Source organism: Psittacula echo (genome assembly GCF_963264785.1).
Source record: "Psittacula echo genome assembly, chromosome: 1".
Classification (NCBI taxonomy): Eukaryota; Metazoa; Chordata; class Aves; order Psittaciformes; family Psittacidae; genus Psittacula; species Psittacula echo.
The window spans coordinates 19,263,421-19,286,413 of record NC_137735.1 but is presented as its reverse complement, the minus strand read 5'-3'; the positions used below and the strand labels follow the sequence as shown (position 1 = coordinate 19,286,413).

The 22,993-nt window shown below is 41.5% G+C and overlaps 1 protein-coding gene across 3 annotated transcripts in view; it reads left to right on the top strand.

Annotated features, from left to right (window-relative positions):
- The window catches only part of PPARGC1A (PPARG coactivator 1 alpha), a gene marked incomplete at its 5' end in the record, with an annotated part of 370,436 nt that overhangs the window by 179,855 nt on the left and 167,588 nt on the right, over nt 1–22,993 (top strand). For 2 of the 3 annotated variants that reach the window (XM_080626741.1, XM_080626740.1), the window contains one exon: nt 21,318–21,398. The exons of the other annotated variant lie outside the window; for it this stretch is intronic. In XM_080626741.1, the coding sequence (XP_080482867.1) occupies nt 21,318–21,398 (81 nt within the window). Of the gene's footprint in view, nt 1–21,317; nt 21,399–22,993 lie in introns of those variants that run through there. 3 annotated transcript variants of the gene reach the window in all.

Genomic DNA, 22,993 nt, shown 5'->3' with positions numbered 1-22,993 from the left:
GCCTCTGTTTCATGATTCTTGGTTGCATGTTTTGGTGTAGCCCTATACAGTTTGCCAATTTACACCTCCCTACCACCATTTTCTGATCGGACGTTGTTACCTACCTCTCCCTTGGGACTCATGTGAGAGTGCATCATAGGGATGATGCATAATTCTGGTCTCAGTTAAGCTGATATAAATCCATGGTACTTTGCCTGACCTCTTGGGAATTTGTCTGGTTTTCATAGTTGGTGGTTGATATAGTTCAAGTTTTGCTTAGAGAAGAGTCCAAGAAGCAGTCTATTTTGGCTTAGACCTCACTTTTTTCTCCTATCTTTTTACTTCAAGTGTAGGACATGAACATGGGTTTACTGGGAATGCCATACCCCACTTCCTGGAGGCACATTTCTTCATCTCCAATCTAACGTTTCTATCTATTGCAGTGTAACATATGGTGCTGATTGTTACTAAATAACAGTGATTTACAGTTTGTAAGTGTCTAAAGTAATCTGCATTATTTAGAAATCGATACTTAATTTGAATTCATTATATTTCTACACCCTTAGATTTATTTATTTATTTATTTCAAGAAAAGGCTGACTCTGGCACAGGTAGATGATGATCAGATTGCTCTGCTAAAAATCCTTGGAAGTCTTCCTCTGATTGTCCCCATACAACAAAATAGCCCTGTTCTGTAATACTTGTGTTTCCTTATTATTAGAATAAAATGTTGTGCTTTTGATATTGCTGGTGGTGATTTGTCTGGTGCAATGCTAATGACTCCAATGGATACACTTCTGATTTGCATTGAGATTGCAGAAAAGGAGGACTGGTCCCAGATGGAGGAAAATTAAAAGTCCAGAGCTCGGTTGTTGCCTGCTTTGTGTAATATATGGTTGCTTGCAGGATGGGTGCAGAACTTAAGATTCAAGTGAGTGGGCAGTCAGATTTTTCTGGTTTTTAAAAGTAAGATGGTGGGTGGGTGCAGAGTAGCTGCTCGAGCTTCATCCCCAGCCTTGCCTGTGGCATCCTTGGAGACTATGGCATTTTCATGTCTGCAAAATGGGGTGAATAATGCAACATGCTTAAATCAAAGTGTTACTGAAAAGATTAATTATTTCTAAGTATACTGAGCAGAAATGCAAGTACTAATAACTAGAATTTGTAAAATGTTTGTTTTAGAGCCCTGTGGATGTGTAATTGATTGACTGGCACTGAACAGATGAGAATTTAGAGATCTGGAAGTTCTTCCCTGTTAAGATAATAACTGTTGTCATGAAAGACGAAAGAAGTTTGGTGTCATCAAGTACAAAGGAAAATGTAATGATTCGGTAAAACCAGAAGATGGATTGCTTACTTTCAGAGTAGGAACGTAAAGAATTTGCATAAAGTAATTGCAAGAAGAAAGTTTAAATAATTTTGCCATTCAGGGCACTTCTTTGTTACCGTGGTGCTTAGCACAAGGTCTCTTGGATGTATCCTAGACTGCGGTTGCTGGTCCCTTCTAATGCAAAAGTGCTCTTGTAATTTGGGTGCCCAGCACCCCATATTACTAGCTCTGCCTGCTTCATGGACCATTGGGCAAAAAAGAAAAGAAAATAGATTTAGCCAAGTGATTTCTTACGCAGCACGTTCAAGTGTTACACGATACTAGAAAGACACCAGTCAACCCTGGTCTCAGACCCATGGCTTCCTTTTCTTTCCTTTTGAGAGTGCAGAATTCATGTGTTCTGGCTAGAAGCCTTTTTTGTTGCCTCAGCCTGATTCTCTTGTACAATTTCTCCATCTTTGTTGCCTTCATTAAGAAAAATCCCAAGCATTACGCTGCCTGCTGGTTTCTGTGTGGAGAACCATTAAGAGGCAATGGAGCTACTTCTGGAGCACAGCAATAAACAGATTTTGTGATTTCTCTGTTGTTATCTGTAGCAAGCAGAAATGCACTCTTACAAAATGGGGGTTCTACTTCGTAGAGCAGGCTCTGATCCAACATGATAAAATACATGTTGTCCACTGGATAACAGGCATTTAACATTCAGATAAGGGCATGTTTGCGATGTGTCACAAGGACACTTAACAAAAATACTAGAGATGCACTGATTTAAGTTTTCTTGAAGATGTGGATACCAGATGTGGCTGAAAAACTGGACTGATTCTTGAAAATCCTGCTCTCAATTTGGTGGTTGTATGTACATGTTATACTTACAGGAAACAGCTGCAATGAGAGATGGACGCTTAAATTTTTCATCTTCTCTTATGGTAATGCTGGGAGAGTCTTGAGGAACAACTAAAGACTACATTGGTACCTTTGCTTTATAGGGCCTTATCTGGAACCACTGGTGGAGAGGAAGAAATTGTATGAGGGGAAAAAATAAGTATTTATATAAGTACTTGATGCTAGGACCTTTTTAGGCTTTTTTTTTTTTTTTAATTGCAAAGTTCTAAAGTTTTGCTCCCATTTTTGTTCCCCTTTTTTCCCTCATATCTTTATTTGTCAGGATTTCTGTTGTTGCCTTGGATTACTGAACACCTTGAAGGAGACTTTTTTGTCAGACTTCCAAGAAAAATGGAAGCAGAAAATGTAAGGAGCATCACAAGGACATTCTTGTAAGATTTCCCCTGGATTTGTATGGATTCAAGGGTTGCGTTTGCTCAGGTGGCAGGTGCATTCTTTGGTGATGGAGCTAAAGCTCAGTTCTGAGCTCTGCAGCTGCTCTTCTCTTTGCAGCGCTTAGTTTTCTTAATATGGTTGTTTCTCCTGCAGCTTCCTAAAGCATTTTGTTTTGAGGATGTAAGTAATTTTAGACCTACATAGCAAGTGGCTGAGTGCAAAAGAAGAATGAACCCGTTGTTAAAATTCTCAAAGCGCAGCACTGCCTGTTCTTTCTTCAGTGAACCCACAGGACTCCTCCTAAATTTACCCAGAGTCTGGCACAAGCAGCTTAGCATGTTACCACAGTCATCTATACATTAAGCTCAGCGTCACAGATTTGTTAGGAAAATATGAGGAGGTATTTCAGTGGTGAGCTGTGGAGTGTGGTGAACTTCTCCGACTCTGAAAACATTTTGTTACAGGTTTTTTTCCTCCAGGAAGGTGGCCAAAGGCATAGGGAGGACATGTTCACAAATATGGCTACAGAAATAAATCTACCGTAATATCTCCTGAAGAAAGTGTTATCTAATGATCCTGTTATTAAACTAAAACCAACGTGAATGATTTTATGACAAAGTTACAGCCTTATTAAGTTAAAGTATGTACTGTATGCAACTATTGAAGTTAAACCAGTGTGCAGTGAAATCCTTCATAAATGAGTACCTGAGAAAAGCAGACATTGACTGTAGAGGGTTACACTCCTGGTAGGTCATCGCTGCTGCTACATGAGATAAATCTTCTAACAAGAGCAGGATAAAGATGGTTTTCTTATTCACCTGGGACATTTTTATCCCAAGTGGCCATTTTCTGTGGTAGGAGCCAGTATTCCTAGCATATTAGGAAACATGACTGGGTGAAAGCATACTATGTTGGCATGACTTCCATTTAGTCTGCCACATGAAAATGTGTATGTTTGTGGGGACAGAGTTTTGTCAGTTACCCACCTCGTATTTGTTGATGGTTGCTGAAGCAGTATCAACCTCTGAATTGAAAAAGAGATTTTGTCAGTTTGTATGTCAGGGGTATGCCTTGGGATGACATGCAAGACAGATCAAACTCCTGTCACTTCACCTGGGAGGTGCAGGTTTACCAAAATGGCCTGGACAAGGTGCAAACCCCACAGTGCTGCAGGCACCAGGTCCCAGTTGTGTGTATTGGTCAGGTGCTGAGTGTTCAGCTGGCACTGCTGGAGCAGCATGGCATTAGAGTTGTCTCAGTGTGAAGTTACCAAGGCAGAGGTGTGAGCACAGTTGAAGAATAGTATAGTCTTAAAAGTGTAAAGAGGACCTTTAACTTTTGAGCGTTTTGACTGCTGTTAAGCATTAACTCAATGAAAGTTAGCACTTACCCTGTTTTCTGGTTTTCTGTGTGATACCCAGTGTCCCTTTGCTCTCTGAACCTTGCATATCGGTACCAGTTTTTCAGGTCTGTAGAGCTCCAGGCTAATTGCCCATGGCAGGGCGGTTGGAACTAGATGATCTTAAGGTCCTTTCCAACCCTAACTATTCTATGATTCTATGATTCTGTAATAGAGTCCCTTATGGGCATTTTATGATAGTATAGCCCTTGCATAAGAGAAGCTGTATAAGTAAAAGGAAAATCAAACCTTCTGGTTTCTACCATTGACTTTCGGTTACATGCACATATGCCATGTGGAGGCTCATTTCTTCCAGTCTGGGCTGTCTTGTGCCTGGCCGTAGCTAAGCAGTAGCAATCCAGTTCCACAAAGTGAAGGTAGGACTCATTAATCTCTTTTCAGCAGTTAGCGGGTCTTTGAAAGACAGCAGTGATGCAAGAATAAAAAATAGCCCGAAGACAATAACTTATGGGGGAAAAAAAAGTGATGCATCATAAATAACCTCAGTGAAATATAAGTCAGATTCCAACTGGAGGTGAGTCAAAACAGTCTGACAAAGTGCAGTTGCATTGCTAAGCAGGGAAGTTCGGAGGAGTTCCTGTCAGATTTGTGGCCCAATGTATGTCTAGGGATGCTTCTCCAAGATGATACTTTGAGAATGAGATAGTAATGCCAATTGTCTGGATATGAAATGACAATATTTGACATCACTTCTGCTAGTATTGCCTGCCAGAAAGGGACATTGGGGAATGATCCCTCTATCTATCTAGAGCTAGAATCAAAATCCTAATATTGATCATCCTTGCTCCCATTGCCATTTCTGTTAGCTGCCTTTAGAGTTTACTTCTCCCTCATGCTTGATTTCATAGGTTGCTCTTTGGTCTTACATGTTAAATTTAGCATTTTACTATGACTTTAAGATCACAAAGTCCCCCTTACTATGCTGGAAGCACCCGCGGGCACCAGGCTATGGAGTCTTTTCTATGAGGAAATGTGCTTAATATTGCTTGTGTAAGTTTGTCTGCTGAAGGTCTGTTTCTTTAAGGGAAAAAAAAAAGTTAAATTAAGGAAAACGTGGCTTTATTTTGACCCATGTTTTGTAATTTTCTGTGATTTTTTTAATAGCCTGCCTCATGCTTCTACCTGTAGAATTAAAATGTGATGTTGAGCAAGCATTCATGAGGATCTGGTTTTGTCAGGAGTCATTTTCCTTCTTCAGAAATAGCACAGGGGACTTGCACACTTATCTTGCAAGGATGTTGATTCATAACTGTGTAATCTGAGTTCAGTCACTAAAGAAGTTTAGAAAGAAACATAACACAAACCCCTCAGGGTTTGAGGTCTCCACATTTTGTTCTGGTTTCATAAAGCTTCATGAATTTTGAGGAGACATGCACAAAGTAAGGCTTTGTGGAGTTTTTTCTGTGCATACCCATGAAAACAGGCCATACAGGTTCGCCACAAAGTCGTTTTTCCTTTTTCTTTTTTTTACTTTCAGTAAACATTTCACACAGCATTTGTGTTGAGGGTTAATATTCTTTTAGTAGATCAACAGATATAGCTAGGAAAAAAAGCAGAAGAACTCTGGGGTATAAAGAGGAATCAGCGCACATTAAGTGTGTCTCAGTTTACCTTAGGAAAATTCCCTTACTTTGGGAAAAATGCACAATTTGTACAAAGGAGGATATAGGTGATAGGTCATTTGCCTACATGGACTGAACATGCCTACATAGAGCTGAACATTGAATCTAGTAGGCTGCTGTTTCTAGAACTGTCTTTGCATAATTTCTTTAATAGTGCTGATCAAAATCCATGTTAAAACTATTTACCTTTTTCACCAATGTTATTTTAGTTGGAAGTCCATTCTAGAGTGCTGTTCCAAAGTTTACAAGCCTTGTTTCCAGGTTAAATAATACTCAACTACTTTCTACTATAGTTATTTTCTGTATATTTTTATCTTAGCCATGTTCTCCTGTGCCCACTGAGGTCTGCATCCATTCCAGGAGCCAGCCGCTGGTGCCGTGCTTGGGGTTCTAGAGAAGATCTCACCAGAGCTATGTATGAACCAGCTTGTCCTTCCCTTTGATTGGCTTCTTGCTTCCCTTACAGCTGTTCTCTTAAGCCCATCTTCTCTGTCATAACTAAGGGTTTCCCATGTAGATAACAAATACTTTGCCAGAGTCCAGAGAGATAAGGTCGCTGTGTTGTCTTGAAAATTAATCATACCACAGAAAGTTCTTAGTTTGATTTAGTCTGTTCTCGATAAATCCATGTTGATTTTTACGCCATTTGCCATTTGTCTATACTTTTAGGTATTCTGTCATGGAAGAGTTGTTCTAAAGCCTTACATGCTAGTAAGATCAGATGAATAGTCTCATATTTGCATGAATCACTTTCCCCTTTCTGAAGTGTGTAAGTCGTTTTATCTGCTAATCTTCAGCCATATAGTTCCACGCTGGCTTAATCATTTGTTCAGATGCCCAACCTATAATTTGGTGTGCCAGTTCTTTCAGAAGTCGGAAGCTGTGATCATCTTGTTCTCCTGACTTAAAGAAATTACAGAAATGGAGATTTGCTTCCACTTTGGTTTTGATTATTTCCATTTTTATACCCATAACTGTTTTTGCCCTTATCACCATCAGCACCAATATCTTCATTGTAATTCGATTTCTGGGTTAGAATTTGCTACTCTTGCATCTCCCCCGTTGTCTCTGCATCATTGCCCAGCCTAGTCCAAGGTGTTTACTGAATTTTACCACTAAAGGTGGAATCCTAAAACAGAACTACGAATTAATCCATCTTCATGAAAATGAATAGTAAAACTCTCCATGTGCTCCCATGGAAATTTTGCACAAGGCTTACATTGCTTTCTGAGGAAAAGAAGGTGACAGAGGTGTCAGGCGTAACATTTCAATTGATCTTTAAAAATAGAGTTGGCTTCAAATTCACACTGCCCCAAATAATAATTTAATTTGTCTTTTTTAAGGGGAAAGAACCATGAGCTGGTATTTTTAGAGGAAAAAATTCCACCCAGACAACGTTGGTCTGCTTGCAGAATGATGGGAGCTGCAGGCTGCATAAATACATACTGCTTGTCAGCCTAAGAGATTGTTTCACTGCAGACCTCTGCTTAAATAGCTGCATTTTGCAGATGATATTTAAAGTATCTACATTCTGAGGCTGGAAATACGCACTTAGGCCATTAGCTCCATAAAACCAGAGAGTCAAATCTTAACATCCCTTCCCTGGACTGCTTGCATAACACTTGTAAGGCTGGCCCCTCAGTTTGCAAAGGTACATGTTTCGAACTCTCTTTTCATTAGCAAACACAGAATTTACCTGGCAATAAAAGGTATCTTTGTATTGTGTATAGTCACAATGTTTATTTAAATATTATCTGATTTCCTCCACGCTTTTATTATTTACCAATAGAAAAAATGGCACCATTACTTTTCTTCTGAATTTTTAAAAATTACAATAGTGCACTTAAATTACTGTATTTATTTATATTTAATTGTACTTTGGGTTTTAATGTGCTATTGGAGGACATTTCTTTCTGTGACTGTTAGTTTTCCATGCAACATAAGATAATCTAAAGCTATATTAAGGAAATATATTACATGGGCAAGACAAAGTCTCATTAGGGTTATTTATGGCATGCTGAAACCTCATTAGGAGAAGGTATGCTGGATTCAAAAATGCGTTACTGAGAATGGCTTTTTTGGGGGGGTTAGGAGAGAAATTGCTTTTATTATGTTTCTTTATCACATACAGAGTGGTTAGTGGACATGTTGGTTTTCCTAAAGCATAAAATATATTAAGATAGAAGAAAAAGAGTAATTAATTTAAGTAGTAAGTATAACCTTATTACAGAATGGGAATAGCTTGCACATGGTCACAAGGAGTTCCTGTTTACTGTTCACCTTAGTTTCAACTTACCATTAATTTTTAACTTCTTTCACTGGAGGTAAAAACTGATATTTTTCAGCATAGTAGTTTGCATCTTAAGCAGTAATAATGTGCTTTTAGTGCACTTTAGACCAGGGATGAGTGAAACTCGAGGTGCAGAGTCACAAATAGCGCAATTTAGGTAGTAGCATTTGCTCTAATGAGAGCTATATATCCAGTCCTGCGTAAATATTGTTTGGTAGGCATACAAGGAAACCGTTATTTGCAAGTAAATGGGAACAAAAGGAGAGTCCCTGAATTGTCAGCCTTGGGCAGGAGGTCATTCTGTGTGGGCAGTATCCTTCCCCAGGCTGGTGCTGCTGCTGTTACGTCCCAAAGTGAGACCTCTGTGCTCCTGCAGCTCTCCTTCCCGGCTGCCACTGGCACAGACCAGATGCGAGCAGTTAGTTCCCCTCCTCGTATGCTACCTCCTGCTGCTGGTCACTGTCACCGCTGCTGCACAGCTGACAAACTTCCTTACCTTGGCGCTTCACCCGGCTGCCTCCTGACAGGCGTGTTACCTGCTAGCCATGCACATTGTTTTGACTTCTTACGCCAAATCCACTTAGTGCTAACGCTGCACACAACTGCTCTGATGGCCCTGGGTATTCAGCCTCCCCACGCTGTGCCTGCTGCTAAAACGTGAGTACCTGCAGGGCTCTTTGATAATAAAACATCTATTCTCCTACTAATAGTTCTTCTTATAGCCACTCCATGTGTGGCTGCTGTGGTGGCATCCGTAACATTTATGAATGTGGTTTATGTGGTTTGTGATAGAAGTTGGGAATACATGCTAGCTTACCACCAAGGCTGGATCAGCTTAGTGAACCCACAAATGCTGCACACCTACTCTCCTTGTAGGTTTTATCCCTCAGGTATGCCACCTTAGGGTTCCTCAGATCCCCTAAAATGTTGATGGGATAACTTTATGGCAGAGTTACATGATTACTATAAACATAGCTATTTATCAGTTGACAGCTGGCTAATGTCAGGGTTTTTCTGTGATCCAAATTCTTACTTTGAAAGGATTTACGTAGATGTAGTAGTTGAGCTAGTGCTATTCCTTTTCTCCTTTCTCCACCTAGTCATTGTAGCCATGCCTTTTGTCTTCTCCTTATGGTTGCAGTGGACATAGTATCTAATTACTGCAGCACCTACAGACTACATCTGAAATGACGACCCTATTGAATTATTCCCTATATTAGTAGGAAGTCATAATTAGTCTTTGGTTGAAAGTGATCTATTTATATAGACAAAGCAGATTGGGAGGGGGTGGAAGGAAAGCATGCAGGCAAAACAAAGTGATGATTTTTAGAAAGCAGATGAAAACTACCTTATTTTTTCTGTTAGTTTTCTTATTTTAAAAAGTTTTTGGGAAGAAGATGAGAGAGGGAGGGTATCTTGCTGTGAGGGTAAAGAGATGGGGAGGCTCATACCCAAAACAGGGTATTTCATTTCGTATTTTGGCTCATACCCAAAACAGGGTATTTCAATTAAAGAAAGAAATGAGAGGAGTAGATAAAAGCAATGAACTGATGAGTATCCCTTGGCTTTTTTCAGGAATGTCTTCTGTTCAGATGCATCTAGTTGGAGAACAAGCAAGATGATGTTGTACTTATGCTTTAGGGAGATTAAAGCTGTGGATCTGAGGGTTGCTGGAATGGGTGGAATAAACAGTCTTAGTCTTTCTTCTTCCGTCTGTAATGCGGCTACCTTGTATTGTGTGGAGAGGAAGCTATGATGAGGTCTCATCCTCCCTTCTCCATCCTTACCCTTTACACTCTCTCCATATAGTAGTGGTGATGACAAATACTTCTGTCCCTTGCCAGCCTACTCTGTGCTCTAGCTTATCATGTAGGTTGACTAGTGCTGCCTCTTCTGTGACTAGACAAAATGAAGAAGCCTTACGAAAGACACTACTACCCCATATTCGAGAAGTGCTTAGGTTCATGCCCTTTTTCTTAATGGATTCCCAGCACTCCTTCAGCCACACAGGGTGTTGAGCACGTCCAGAAGGTGCACAAACTAGTTAGAAAGAGCTGGCAGTATTCCTATATAACAAATCCAGGCACAGCCCTGAAAGCAGTAGCAGCATTAGGGCTTTCTAGCTGTAAGCACCTCTGTAGACCAGAGCTCTGTGTTAGCCAGGGTATCTGAGCCATCCCTGACCCCTGAGCTGGAACATACTTTGTGTTAGTGGCATCCACTTGCAAGGTGAAAGAGGGGACCTGATGGCTATGAAAGAGAACAGAATGGCAGAACTTCAGCATTGCCTCTAGCTGTAAGTAAGCTGCATGTCTGATTTAAGTAAATTAGGAAATCAAAGCAATCTAACTCAAGTCCGCGTGGTTCTTATGGGTTGACATCAGAATTTTTACCTTCTGTCATTTGGCATGATACTGGTAACTTCCTTGACATGGGGAATGTTAGTACATCCTTCTACTGTTATGATTGTCATTTTAAAACATGCCTTTAATAGTAGTTTTGAATGCACTACAATGTACGTGTAGTGCATGCTAAAGATAGAAGACTCCAGACACTTTATGGTGAGCATAAGGAAAGCTTTGTGTGATTAAGGTGAATGCTTCTGTTATGACCACTTGGTTTTGCATGTATTACTGTGAAAGAGATAAGGAAAGAAACCACACAGGCCAGTCAAAGTGCTCTCACTGCTGGCTGAATTTCCCTTTGGGAGGAAAAGGGACAAGCCTGGATTCCTTTTGCATTAATTTTTGGCATTTGTATCCTCAAATAAAGTAAAAAAGGAGTAATTTTCAAGTGTGACCAAATTCCTGGCAGAGCATGACACTTCCACAATGATCATCTCATTGAGGGCTGGTGTCACATGGAGATTTACTGGCAGTACTTGCATGGAGGCCTACTTTGGAAAGAAAAGCAGGCAAATTTAATTCCAGTTCCACTCTAAAGAGGACATGAGAGGAAAATTACGATGAATTTGATTTTTTGCTTTCTTTGCTTTTCACAAAATGAGGGTGTCCTACAGTAGAACACAAAGGCTGCAAGAACTTGCATCTGTCACTAGGAAACCTGCTTCAAGATTTGATGCAATACATCACTTGAGAGATTTATACCATTTTCCCTTCGCTTGTGCTGTACATTGTTAGTGTTACTAATCTTCTATTATCAGGAATAGAGCAGGCTATTTGTTGCTCAAGTGTCCGTGATGATATGTGAGAAATTAATCTGAAGATGCTTGGAAGTTCTCCACCACGTCGGCATTGATCGGGTGGAGAAACTGCAGATTATTAGTTTGCAGTAATGCCTGCTTTTTATCATAATGCCTAAATAAAAGGAGCATGGTAAATGAGAGAGGGGAGTAAAATGTGCAAAAGGCAAGGCTCTACCTTGAACACAGCACAGCAGTCGTTGCCCTTTTATAAATGGAAAATGAAAAAGAGCCATTGGTGATCTTACTGAGCTCTGCAGGTTCGTTTGTTAAACAGAAAGTGGTTGTGTTGGAGCCAAACACTTTTTTTCTCTACTTTAATTTTTATTTTGAAGAATAATTTTCAAAATCTTTAAGAACAGCCTAAGTTTAGGCAAGGATTTGGGGAAAAGAAGAGGGTAGTGAAATACTGTGAGTCCCAAGAAGCTCTGTGCCTTCCAGATGATATGTAGGTGGAAATGGCAAAACTACCCCAGAGAATGAAGCAGGATGGGTTGATCTGATCAAAATAAAGCTTGAATACTTGGCTAGTGATTCTAAATTGATATTTCAAAGACCATTTTTTGTAAGACTCCTAGCTGTTTTCACTGTGGATCCCATGGCAGTTGCAGGGTGGTTGAGAAGGGGTTGTCCTCCTTCATAATGGTTTACTCCATGCCCTTTGAGCATCAGAGCCAGCGCAAACATGACCAGTGGTCTGAAGGTCCCAGTGGGCTTCCACTGAGCACCAGGCAATAGACAGTATTTATTTAGTTGTTAAAACCAGGCAGCATGCTTAGTAGCTCCGCCAGGATGAGCAGTGACTTTAGAAGAAGGATTTAGGAGGTTGGTGTTTTTTGTGTGTGGTTTTTTTTTTTTTTTTTTTTTTTTTGTAATTAATGGTTTGCCATAGCATTTTCAGGTTATTTTCTCTATTTTCAGTAACTATATGACTTAGAATTATGTTACGGGAAAAAAACACAAATGGGTTTTCCTTTACTCTCTTACTGTTAGCTAGGTAGATCTTTGCACTGAGGTCTTCTAATTTGTATGGAATCATAAAAATTAGAAATGAGAGAGACCTGTTAGTGCTTCTAGTGAAGGATTGTTCTTTCCTTATAGACATTATCCTTTTTGTTTTGTATAACTCAGTTGATAAGACCAAGAATATTGTTTCTGATACAGAATTTTAAAGGTGAGCATATAGATGATCACAAGATCAGTTTCATTCGTCTTCCAAAGGTCCCAGTACAAACACTCCTAATTTAAATCCTGTAGTGGGTCTGAGTAAAATACATTTGGTTGCCCATAATGCATGTAGAAAAAATTTTGTGCTTGTTTTGAAAGGGACTTAATTGTAGTGGACGTCTCACGTCCCTCACTACATCTGCTGATGCTCCCTGTAATCTGTAGCTGTGGCATATCGGGGACTGCAATAGAGACGCTCCTTTTAGCACGTTATTTAGTAATGTAATATCCTATATAAGGGCCAGTTATTCAAGCTGTAAATGGAAGAGCCGAATTGCCCCATAAATTTGAGGTTTATTGATGTGAGTTGCGTCTAATATTTCTATTGGGAAAAACCCACTTATTGATCACTCGGGGCACTGTCCTACTTCTGACATTAATTTAGTTGTGGATTAGGTTGGAATATATTACTTTCATAAAGATCCTGAGTGGTTGGAGTCACGCAGTGAAACCGAAGCACAGATACCAGCAGACTGTACAGCTCGTGACACCATCTGAAATAGCAAGCAGCATCAGTGAACTGGCACGCTTGCAGTTCGGTTTCCACTGAGGAGGCTTATTACAGTAACAAACAGCAGGTAGGGCTTTAATGAAATAGATCTCTTATTCGAGCTGCTCAGGGATCATCCTCAACGGTCTCCTTCTAGGTGATTTAGGATGAGTGAGGAGGCTTCAGTGAAGGATTCAGGCTAGTTTATATCCATCACTGGAGTAGACTTCAGAAGGGATTAACAGAGCAAGTGGGTGAAGCCAACTGCAATCTTGGTGGGTGTGGTGGGTTGACCCTGGCTGGATGCCAGGTGCCACCAAAGCTGCTCCATCACTACCCAGCTGGACAGCAGGGAGAAAATATAATGAAAGACTCATGGGTTTTGATAAGGACAGAGAGATCACTCAGCCATGAGCATCATGAGTGAAACAGATTGGAATTGGGGAAATTAGTTCAATTTATTGCCATAATCAGTAGAATAATGAGAAATAAATAGAATCAATACAAAAATGAGAAATAAAATCAAATCTTAAAACTACTTTCACCCCACCTGTCACTTCTTCCTGGGTTAAATTTTACTCCTGATTTTCTCCCTGAGCAGTGCAGTCCTTCAGGAGCAGGCTGCTCCAGCATGTGTCCCCTGTGAGGGCACAAGTCCTGCAGCAAACTTGCTCTAGTGTGGCCTCTTCTCTCCACAGGGCCTCAGGTCCTGCCAGAAGCCTGCTCCAGTGTGGGCTTCCCACGGGGTCACAGCCTCCTTTGGGCATCCTCCTGATCCAGCATGGGGTCCTCCAAGGGCTGCAGGTGGAGATCTGCTCCACCATGGACCTCCATGCACTGCAAGGGCACAGCCTGCCTCACCATGCGTTGCACCACAGGCTGCAGAGTAATCTCTGCTCTGGAGCCTGGAACACCTCTTCCTGTTCCTTCTGCACTGACCTTGGTGTCTGCAGAGCTGCTTCTCTTACATATTCTCACTCCTCTCCTTGGCTACTCTTCTGGTTTACTGAGAAATGAAGCAGCATCTTTGGCTTGATCCGTGCTTCCCTCACAAAGGAAGAGCAGGTCTCCCAAGGCCCACTGCAGTGTGAGGGATGGCCATCTTCTTGTTCCCCTCTGATGATGAAGGATTTCTCTTTTCAGAAATGGAAAGTGTTACCTTCTTTTCTCTGGAGTGGGAGAGTCAATCGTGTTAGCTCTGCTGTTCCCAACTGAAGTCCTTCAAGTCTTGCCAGAACAGGATTGTGGACTATAAGGCAATTGTGTGGGGTTGTGTTCATCTTCTTTTGGCAGTACCTGAGATTTTGGGATCTCTCTTGCTTGCAGACTCGGAAAATGTAACTGGCAGATAATGAGTAGAGATGCTGTTTAGGTGAAAAATATACAAATAAATAAAAGTAAGATTAATTTCTGATATTTACCTTTCTGTTTGTATGCACTGAGGATTACAGGCGCAATAAAGCTGTAACTGTTGGAAACCCAGAGGATGCTCTGACTCTGAGCTGACATCTTTTCTCCAATATAGCTAACATCCATCAAGAACAGCAGCTGCCTACCCAGGTAAAGCAGTAAGGTCCAGGAATGATCTTTAAGGCCACGGGAATCGCTACACCTCTTCAGCTCCCTAATGCATGTAGGCTGGATGGAATCTGGTCTCTGAAGGTGGCCTGCACCAGATGTTTGCAGCAGAGGGTAGAGGAGGGGTGGGTGAGTGTCAGAACAGACATGCCAGACCTCTGTTATGCCCGATGTGAATCTTCAGCTTTGCAGGCTGGTACATACTTTGAAGCTCATATCTCTGTTAGTGGTGTCTGCTCTGAGCTTGAATTTCTTACTTTACAGTTGCACTAACACTTGCAGAAAGTTGATACATTCTTTCCCTCAGGCACTTCTTTCAGCACTGAGTTCCACTCTCTAATTACATTATTTCACAAAAAGCATTTGATTTTGTTGGTTTGGGTTTGCCACCTTTGGCTTTTGTTGTTGTCCGTATCTTGTTGTTTTGAGAGCCAGAAAGAATGGACCCTCTGCCTTTTTAGCATTCCCTCCTCCTTTAGAAGAATGTATCATGTATTGTGCTAATAATTTTTCTTCCTTAAATTAAAAAGAATCAACCCATTTTTTTCTGTCACTTTTCATAGGAGGGATTTTCTGTGTTCTATTTTCATTGCCCTTCTTTGACCTACTTATGCAAAGGGGAGTAAGGAGCACTGTATACGTTCTTCAACAGGAGGCTGAAAGACCAATATAAGTTTATTTCTGTTATATGTGGTCTCAGATTTCTTCTACATGCATCCTAGCATGTATGGACTTCTTTCATTGTTAAAAGAAAAAGATAGTACTTATGTGGCAGGAAGTAATTGGTGTGTGGCTGCATGTTTCACAGGGACTTTTATGAACAGAGGCCCATTAAAAGCAGAAATACATACCGTGATGAAGTGATAGGCTACATAGAGGGCAGATCCACAGCTGTTATGAAACTTTGTGAACCCAAGTCTTCTGGTTTTTGTTCTACCATTGTGATTGCATGGCAGTGTTCCCGTTGGGTGCCTGGCCTAGCGTGCTACAGAAGGTGGGATCCAGACTGACAAAGGCAAAATACCTATAAATTCATTAAACTTTTCAGGCCACTACCCCATGCTGGTTCCTAACAAGGAGGTGGAAGGACTTCTGAAATACACAGAATGAACCCTTCGTATACTTTTAACCATTCCTGGTTTAGTATCGCCATTATGTTATTATCTAGGGATCCGAATCAGAGTCAAGAGCATGGTGCAAACATGTTACAGAAAGATGGCCACTGTCTTTGACCCAAACCCTGAAAATGAAGGGAATTCAGGATGAAGAGGAACATGGTTTAGTGTGAGGTGTCCCTGCCCACGGCAGGGGGGGTTGGAACTAGATGAACTTTAGGTCCTTTCCAACCCTAACAATTCTATGATTCTGTGTTTGAGTTAATATTTCATTCTCAACTTGTGACAAAGCAATTTAGTTGTTCTCTTCCTATTCCTCCTTTTTGTCCCTCTCTTCCTCAGTGGTGCTGTTTAAGGACAAACATTCCAGCCTTAACCCTGATTTACTTTCCTTTGGGATTTCAAGTAAGAGGCTGGATATTAGAATCATAGAATGGTTTGGGTTGGAAGCGACCTTAAAGATCATTTAGTTGTACCCCGCCTGCCATGGACAGAGACAGCTTCCACTAGACCAGGTTACTCAAAGTCCTGTCCAACCTGGCCTTGAACACTGCCAGGGATGGGGCATCTACAGCTTCTTGTGGCAACCTGTTCCAGTGCCTCGCCACCCTCATAGTGAAGAAATTCTTTGTAATATCTAATCTAAATACTGCTTTAATGTAGGGTTTTTGTAGTTTAATTTGTTTTGGCTGGTAAAGAATATTCATCACTCACTTAATTCAGAAGGTGTATATTGATTCCTTTCTCCTCATTTGGTATTTTCTGACATTTTATAGCACTTACTATTGATTTATACAAAATCTGTAGTCCAAACGTCCCAAGGAGTGCTTTATTCACTTGTCATATGCTGTTTTTCTTAACTAATAAATTTAGCAGCCATGTACATCCAGTCTGTTAAGATCTCGTGGCTCTATTTTCAAAGAGATGACAGTCTGGCACTAACAAATGAGTAATTCTTTCAAGCAGGAGCTTAGAAGTTGCAGGATAGGCAAGACAGAGAAACAAGCTCCTCCTTGACTAGTTAACAAGACAAAGCAAGCTCTTCTACACAATGGACACTTAGGTTACAGTAGGGAAAGTACAGCTCTGCTTCAGCCTGTGGAATGTCACACATTGTTGTGCTCTGATGGCAAATTTATTTATAGTTTGTCAACAGGTGATCAGTTAAGTGGCACATGCAGCAGTATATATGAGAGCAGGTATGTCTACACTGCGCTGATGTGCCATACTATCAGCTCACCAGGCGCTATAGTTCTGCAGGGCTGCAGCAGGGTGCAGGTACTCCATTAGAAGGGTGGTGTCTTTGGCAGCTGGCGTCAGAAACCTCTGCTGGGGGTAGCAGTCTAAACTGTACTTCCAGAAGTGACCAGGGGATTTCATGAACCCAGGTCTCACTGAAGGTCAGTGGGATTAGTTCTCCCCCATCACTGGCACCTTTCAAACTGTTTTAAGTTCAGGTTTGGGAATGAAGTATGAACTTTGTGTGAACTCAGATATATCAGAGAAGATGCTGGAGTCCCTTGGAGCAGGGTGCAAGGGGAAGCAGTATCTGCAGAGCTCTGAGTGCTTGGGAGATACCCAGGCACTCTCTTACTTGCTCTGTGAATGGTTCAGTCTTGGCCATATGTACTGTACTGCACTGCACAGAAAGATGTGGACTTTGCCTGGAGCCAGGGGAGGGGAAGTCCTCTGCACCAAACATGCCCACTTGGGCATTAGGTGTGTAAGTCTGACAGTCATTCTCAGTTCCTCCCACTGTCAGCACAGGCATGTCCATGGTGTGGTGGTTTGTGAGCGCAGTGAGTTTGACAGCAGTTCCCTGTGGACTTGTCTTTCCTATCTCTGGCCTGTTGATACAGGCTCCTAAAAGGGAGCCTGATTGATGAAAAAAGCACTGTGTAAATAGCTTTAATACAGGCTGTGTAGGAAATTATGTAGCTGTGGCTTGGGTTTAGTTCAGGGACAACTTAAATTTTACCCTCAGTAACGACTGTATAGTTAAAAGTTAAGAGGTATGTCAGAATTTTTCCCTTTCATGTATTATCATGCAGTGCTCCTCGATCTGGGTGGTATTCAAGACATTTATAAGCTCTCCCTCTTCAATCTCTTAGAAAGCGGTAGAGGGACCTTTTTGGTATAAATCTCATGCTTCCACAAGTTAAGGTGCCAGCCATGAGACTGGCACTGAAAACATGGTATGTGCTGAAGACTTGCAATCCAAGAGGCAGAAATACGTAACAATGCTCTGCACTGAGAGATGAGAACCAAAGGAACCCTTAGTAGGTTTGCTAGCACACCATCACCCTCTGATGAGAAAACTCAGAAATTAAGATTATTGTAAGGCTGTGATGGGTACATGTGGCGTAGATAGCTTTTGAAGGAGATGGTGAAAATTGCTTGGACTTTGCATCCCCCCAACAACCGTATCAGTCTACTGATACCCAGGATGATACTGAGTCTCCTCAGAGTGGAGTTCACTAATCCACTAAAGGCAGGCACTTCATAGTGCTGAGGCTTCCAGGAGGCACATGAACCTTTTCCTGCTTCATGGACATTCCTGGTCATGCCACTGGAGAGCAGGTGGCTGACAAGGAGCTCCGGGTAATCTTGCCCAGGTGGAGATGCATCCTTCTGACTCTATCCAACATAGGTAATGCTACTGTGCTTGGGTGGATAGGCATGTAAGAGCTGTGTGAGTGTGAGAAGCCAGTCCTTACCCAGAAGCAGCACCCATTTCACAGCTCAAGTATTAAGAAAAATTGGGATGTGCTCGGATAGCTGTTCAGTGCTCAAAAAACCCTCGTGTTTTTCTCACTTTGTTTCTTCACACTGCTGGCAGCTATGTGGTGGTATCACAGGAATAAATTGTGGAAAGATTAAAAAAATGTTAGCCTGTTGTTACAGTTGAATCCGGTGCTCAGGATGGACTTCTGAAGCATCCATGTTACCTTGTGTTGTTCAGTCTGTCCTCACACTAGCACTTTCTTCACTATTGGAGATGGAATTGCAACAAAAGCCTTTTAGACTCAGAGCTGTAATATCCAGAGATGTTTTGTTTAGAGTAGTGTAAAATCAAGTATGTTGTATGAACTCCAAGCAAGGTACATTTGAGCTGAGTACTGGATTACAGAGAATGATGTATGGAGCTTTTTTAACTGTGTGGAGTTAGATTTGATTCTTAGCAAATAAGTGACAGATTCATACGTAGGGGAAAATTGAAGCTCTCATCTATATATTGTTTTTATTATGTTTTCTTTGCTTCAGGCTCTAACATATCAAAGACACTGTGGGTGAAAAAAGTAGTTTGATTTCCATCAATAAATGTCTTCATATTCCTGCAGCTCATACACAATTTGGGCTTTTTCATGGTGGTGAAAAAGACAAGGGAAAGTCACGAAATAATTCATTGCAATCCAGAGCAGCTTAGATTGGAAGCATTGCTAATATTTACAATTATCACCAAGCCCTTTCTGTGAGCTGTCTATCTTAGATTTAGAGTTATGCTGCCAGCCCAGTACAAATATGTCAGTATCTTGGTTTGCATCTGTCTTTGCCATATGCAGAAGAAGACAAGCATTCCTCCTGCTTTGTTCTTAATTTTTTTTATTGTACCCCTCCAAAATCAGACCAGCTGTCGCCTAGATGTTGCCTTTTGCAAATGACAGAGCTCTTAAAAAGCGAGCTTATCTCATCTCAAGGATTTGTCATTGCCGTCGTTATATTTTGTTATCATCTGGGAGGTAGGATTCAGCTGTACTGCTGGCCCTTTGACGCCCTGTTAATGTGGTCCAAGCACTTCTTCACTGCCAGCCAGTGGGTGGGTAACAGTAGAGATGGGATGCATTCCACCAAGGCCAGGCCAGGGGCTTTGGGTCACCTTTGCCTGGTGCCTTGGTTTCATTTAAATAAAAAATAGTTTGTTTTTTTCATCCAGAAAGCAGAATTCTAATCATGCATTTCTGAATGAAAAGTCCCTTTGCATTTCTTTTTGTTGCCAGCTTGATGCACCCCTCTGTGTCTGTGCAAGCATCTGGCTCCTTCTGGTGTTTGTACTGCTTTACCTTGTGCTCCCTGGGTCTAAAAATAACATACCCACACGTGTAAGTGGAGACGGTGTTCATCCGGTGTGTAACACAAGTCCTAAAGTCACACTGAATGCAGCAGAGACCCGCATCACCCAAGCTCCTTCCATTATCTAAAAGGAGAAAGGGAAGGGAAAAAAACCCATGGAGGAGAAATGTGGAGCTGCAGGATCGGGAGGCTCAGGATGTGGCTTTGATGCGGAGCAGCATACGCTGTGTACCGCTTGGGACGTTCAGTTTTATGGTAAGGACATTGTGAAGCTGAGGAAGGCCTCAAATCTGTGACAATAGATGTCTGTGAAACCTGAGCAGTCTAGAAAAGAGGTGCAAAGGAAAGGGCTTTTGCCTGTATTTCAGCAGCCTTGTGCAGAGGTCTGACTCAGCCCAGGGAGGATGGCTGGGGTCTGCAGATGAAAATCCCCAGGAGAATAAATGGGCCTAAAAATTAATCCGATTTTGTCTTGTCTGCTTGGTAAATAAACAGTGTGAATGGTGAACAACACTGAAAAAAATCCTAATAGTCACAAACTTTATGAATTTTAAAGATATCTTAGTATAATTTTTCACAGGAAAGGGTTGTTTCAGCTAAAATCATACCTAAAAAATAATCTTTCTGTTTTGCACTGAAGCAGTACTTCCAAACAAGAGTTTCTTCCTTGTTACTGCCTGAAACCTGGGTTCCTAAATGCAACGAGTTGAGCATTCTCAGCTAATCTGTGATAAATGCTATAATGAAGTAGCAGGACAGACTCTATCTGTTGAGTTTTTTGATAATTTTTTTTTTCTAGTTTGGTAAAAAAAGCCAGAGGATGTTTTAAGGAGCTGATGGGGAGGTGAAACTGTGTCTTGGTGGGATGAAAGATGGTGGTGCTCAGTTAAGGAGCAGTAAAGAATGCTGTAAAGAAAGGCTGGCCATGCTCAGGGTATGTGGCAGGCATCTCTAGGTGCAACATACCCAGAGCAAGTGCAAGCAATTTTTTCCTTTAATGCCTTACATTGGACTAATTTTTTCTGGTTTGGGGTTGCAATACTTGTGTCCTCCTGAACCTATTTCTGCATTGCTGAACCCGAGCTCTGAAAAAGCTCAGCAGCGACTATGGTAATGAGCCCATTTCTATCAAAATGGCCTGTATTATTATTCATGTTTATTGGCTGCGGAGCGGTTCAGGAAGCACTTTTCAAACAGATACGCTGAAATATTTTCTTTTCAACAGACCCAGCAGCTATTTGGCTTTCCTTTGCTTGAATCCACACCCCAATGCAGTCTTAATTATAACAACACCAAGTGAAACAATTATTGCAATATATGAAAACCCCACTTTTGGGAAAGGCGCATGAGAATACTTTGGGTAGTATTAGCAGTTCTGCTATACTTTACATCTAATTAGGGCTGTTCCACAGTGTCACCAGCCCTCTGTCATTACCCTGCGAACTCCCCGGCTGCAGCGATGCATTTGCTGGACCAGCGGGAATGTGTCAGACTGCAGTCACACTTCCCCAAATCTTTTCACGTGTGGATCCTTGGTGTCAACCCTTTCGCTCCCCTCCCTTCCCCTCTCCCCCCTCGCCTCCTCCCCACCCGTGGTGTGACATTTTCTTCATGACAGTCTGTCTCTGAACTGCACTTGCTGCTGCCTCGGTAAAAGCTTACAAAGAGAGTGTAACAGCCAGTGGCCAATCGAGTTTGTGCAAGCTCCATCAGCTATGGATGAAACGTCCACGAGAGAGAATAAGGACTTAGAAGAAAACTGGATAAAAGGGCTGCGACGGGAAGCTAGCTGGCAGGTTAGTGATACAAAGACGTGTGCTTGCAAGCAGATTAAATCTCAGCACTAAAAATCTCTGAACTTTTTAACCTAAGCATAGGTGAAACATATATGTTTATTTGTAGCAATGCCTGAAAGCATATTCCTATGAGAGCAGTTATCCTTATGTACTTATTTTCTTGGAAAGAATTCTTGTGAGATTCCAAAGCCATATCTTCCAAATTGTAGGACGAGGAAATAGTTTTATAAATCTGCAGACATTACTAAATGCACACTTGCTTAATAAAGGTCCTTGCAATAACAAGTGGCAGGTGCATGCTGTAATATCAAAGGAAATACGTGGTTCGTGTCTGTATATATGCAAGTTTATTCCATTAAAAAATATAATACACCACCTGTCATCCTGTTACTTAATTGTGTCAAGTAACAAAGGGATTCTTTTAGCTTCTTTTAATGAGGCAGCATCTTGAAATGCACAATGCTTGTTTTCTTTATCATGCTGGACTCACAATAGATGTGTCTGCAATTCAATCCAGAGGCAGGCAGCTTTCATGAAAGTGTGCAGAGCAATCATGTTTACATTATGCAGCACCTTTCTGGAGTTTGCAGAATTAGACACCGTTTCAGACCTGCTAACCTGCAGCCACAGAGTGGTTGTGATTGCTCTTTACATTACATCCTAAGCTTCATCTATGCACTTTTTTCTGCTCTATTGCATTTTAATTAGTCAATCAAGAATATTAAAGAGATGTGTCACAAAGTTGTTTCTTTCCCCACCTTGCTGCTTCTTACAAGGGGTTATTATTATTATTATTATTATTACTATTATTTCAATGCCTTTATAGAAAATTCAGATAAAGTGGAAATTTGATTTGTGCCTATCAGGTGAAGCTGCACAAGAGTCCCAGCTTGGTAAGAGTTACTGCAGCAACCTAAATGCTACAAAGCATGCTCCCTTCCCCCAAAAGAATAGCTGGTTTAGTTTGGTCCCTTCCCCATAACTTTGCTCTAGAGAATGAAATCTCTTTTCAGAGGAGCATGATACTCCACGTAATACTGCTTGTGGCTTGTGTTGTGGTGCCTTTCTGATCGTCTGTTGGTATCACTGACAAAATGAAGTATAAAATCAGGATGTTGTGAATATAGAAGCCGAATGATCCCCCCCTCTTTATGTCACTGTTGAAGCAAGTGTAGGGACGTGATGGAGAAGGGGTGGTCAGTGCAGACACAGAGTGGGAGACTGCCATTGCCTTGAGGACTTGGGCTCCACAAGTGGTTGAAGGAGTAGGAGACTTGGAGGAGGTGACGGAAAAGCAGGAGATCTGGGTCCGTGGAGGCATCTGCAGCTAGTCTGTATACCCGTTAAGTGACCGGGAAATCTGTTCTTCTGCTTCCCAGGTTTGTGGTGTTTCTGCCAGGACAGATGAATGAAGAGTGAGCTGGGAAAACATGGAAGCAATTTTCCTGTAGTGCCTGGCTGGAAACCAAGTGTGCCATGGCAAGAATTAGTTTCCAGTCAGCAGCTTGTGCCTCCTTTTTGGGTGAGAGCATGTTGCCCTACTACAGGATAGCGGTGGTAGCACGGTGAGGGAAGTAGTCACATGTGCTGTAGGG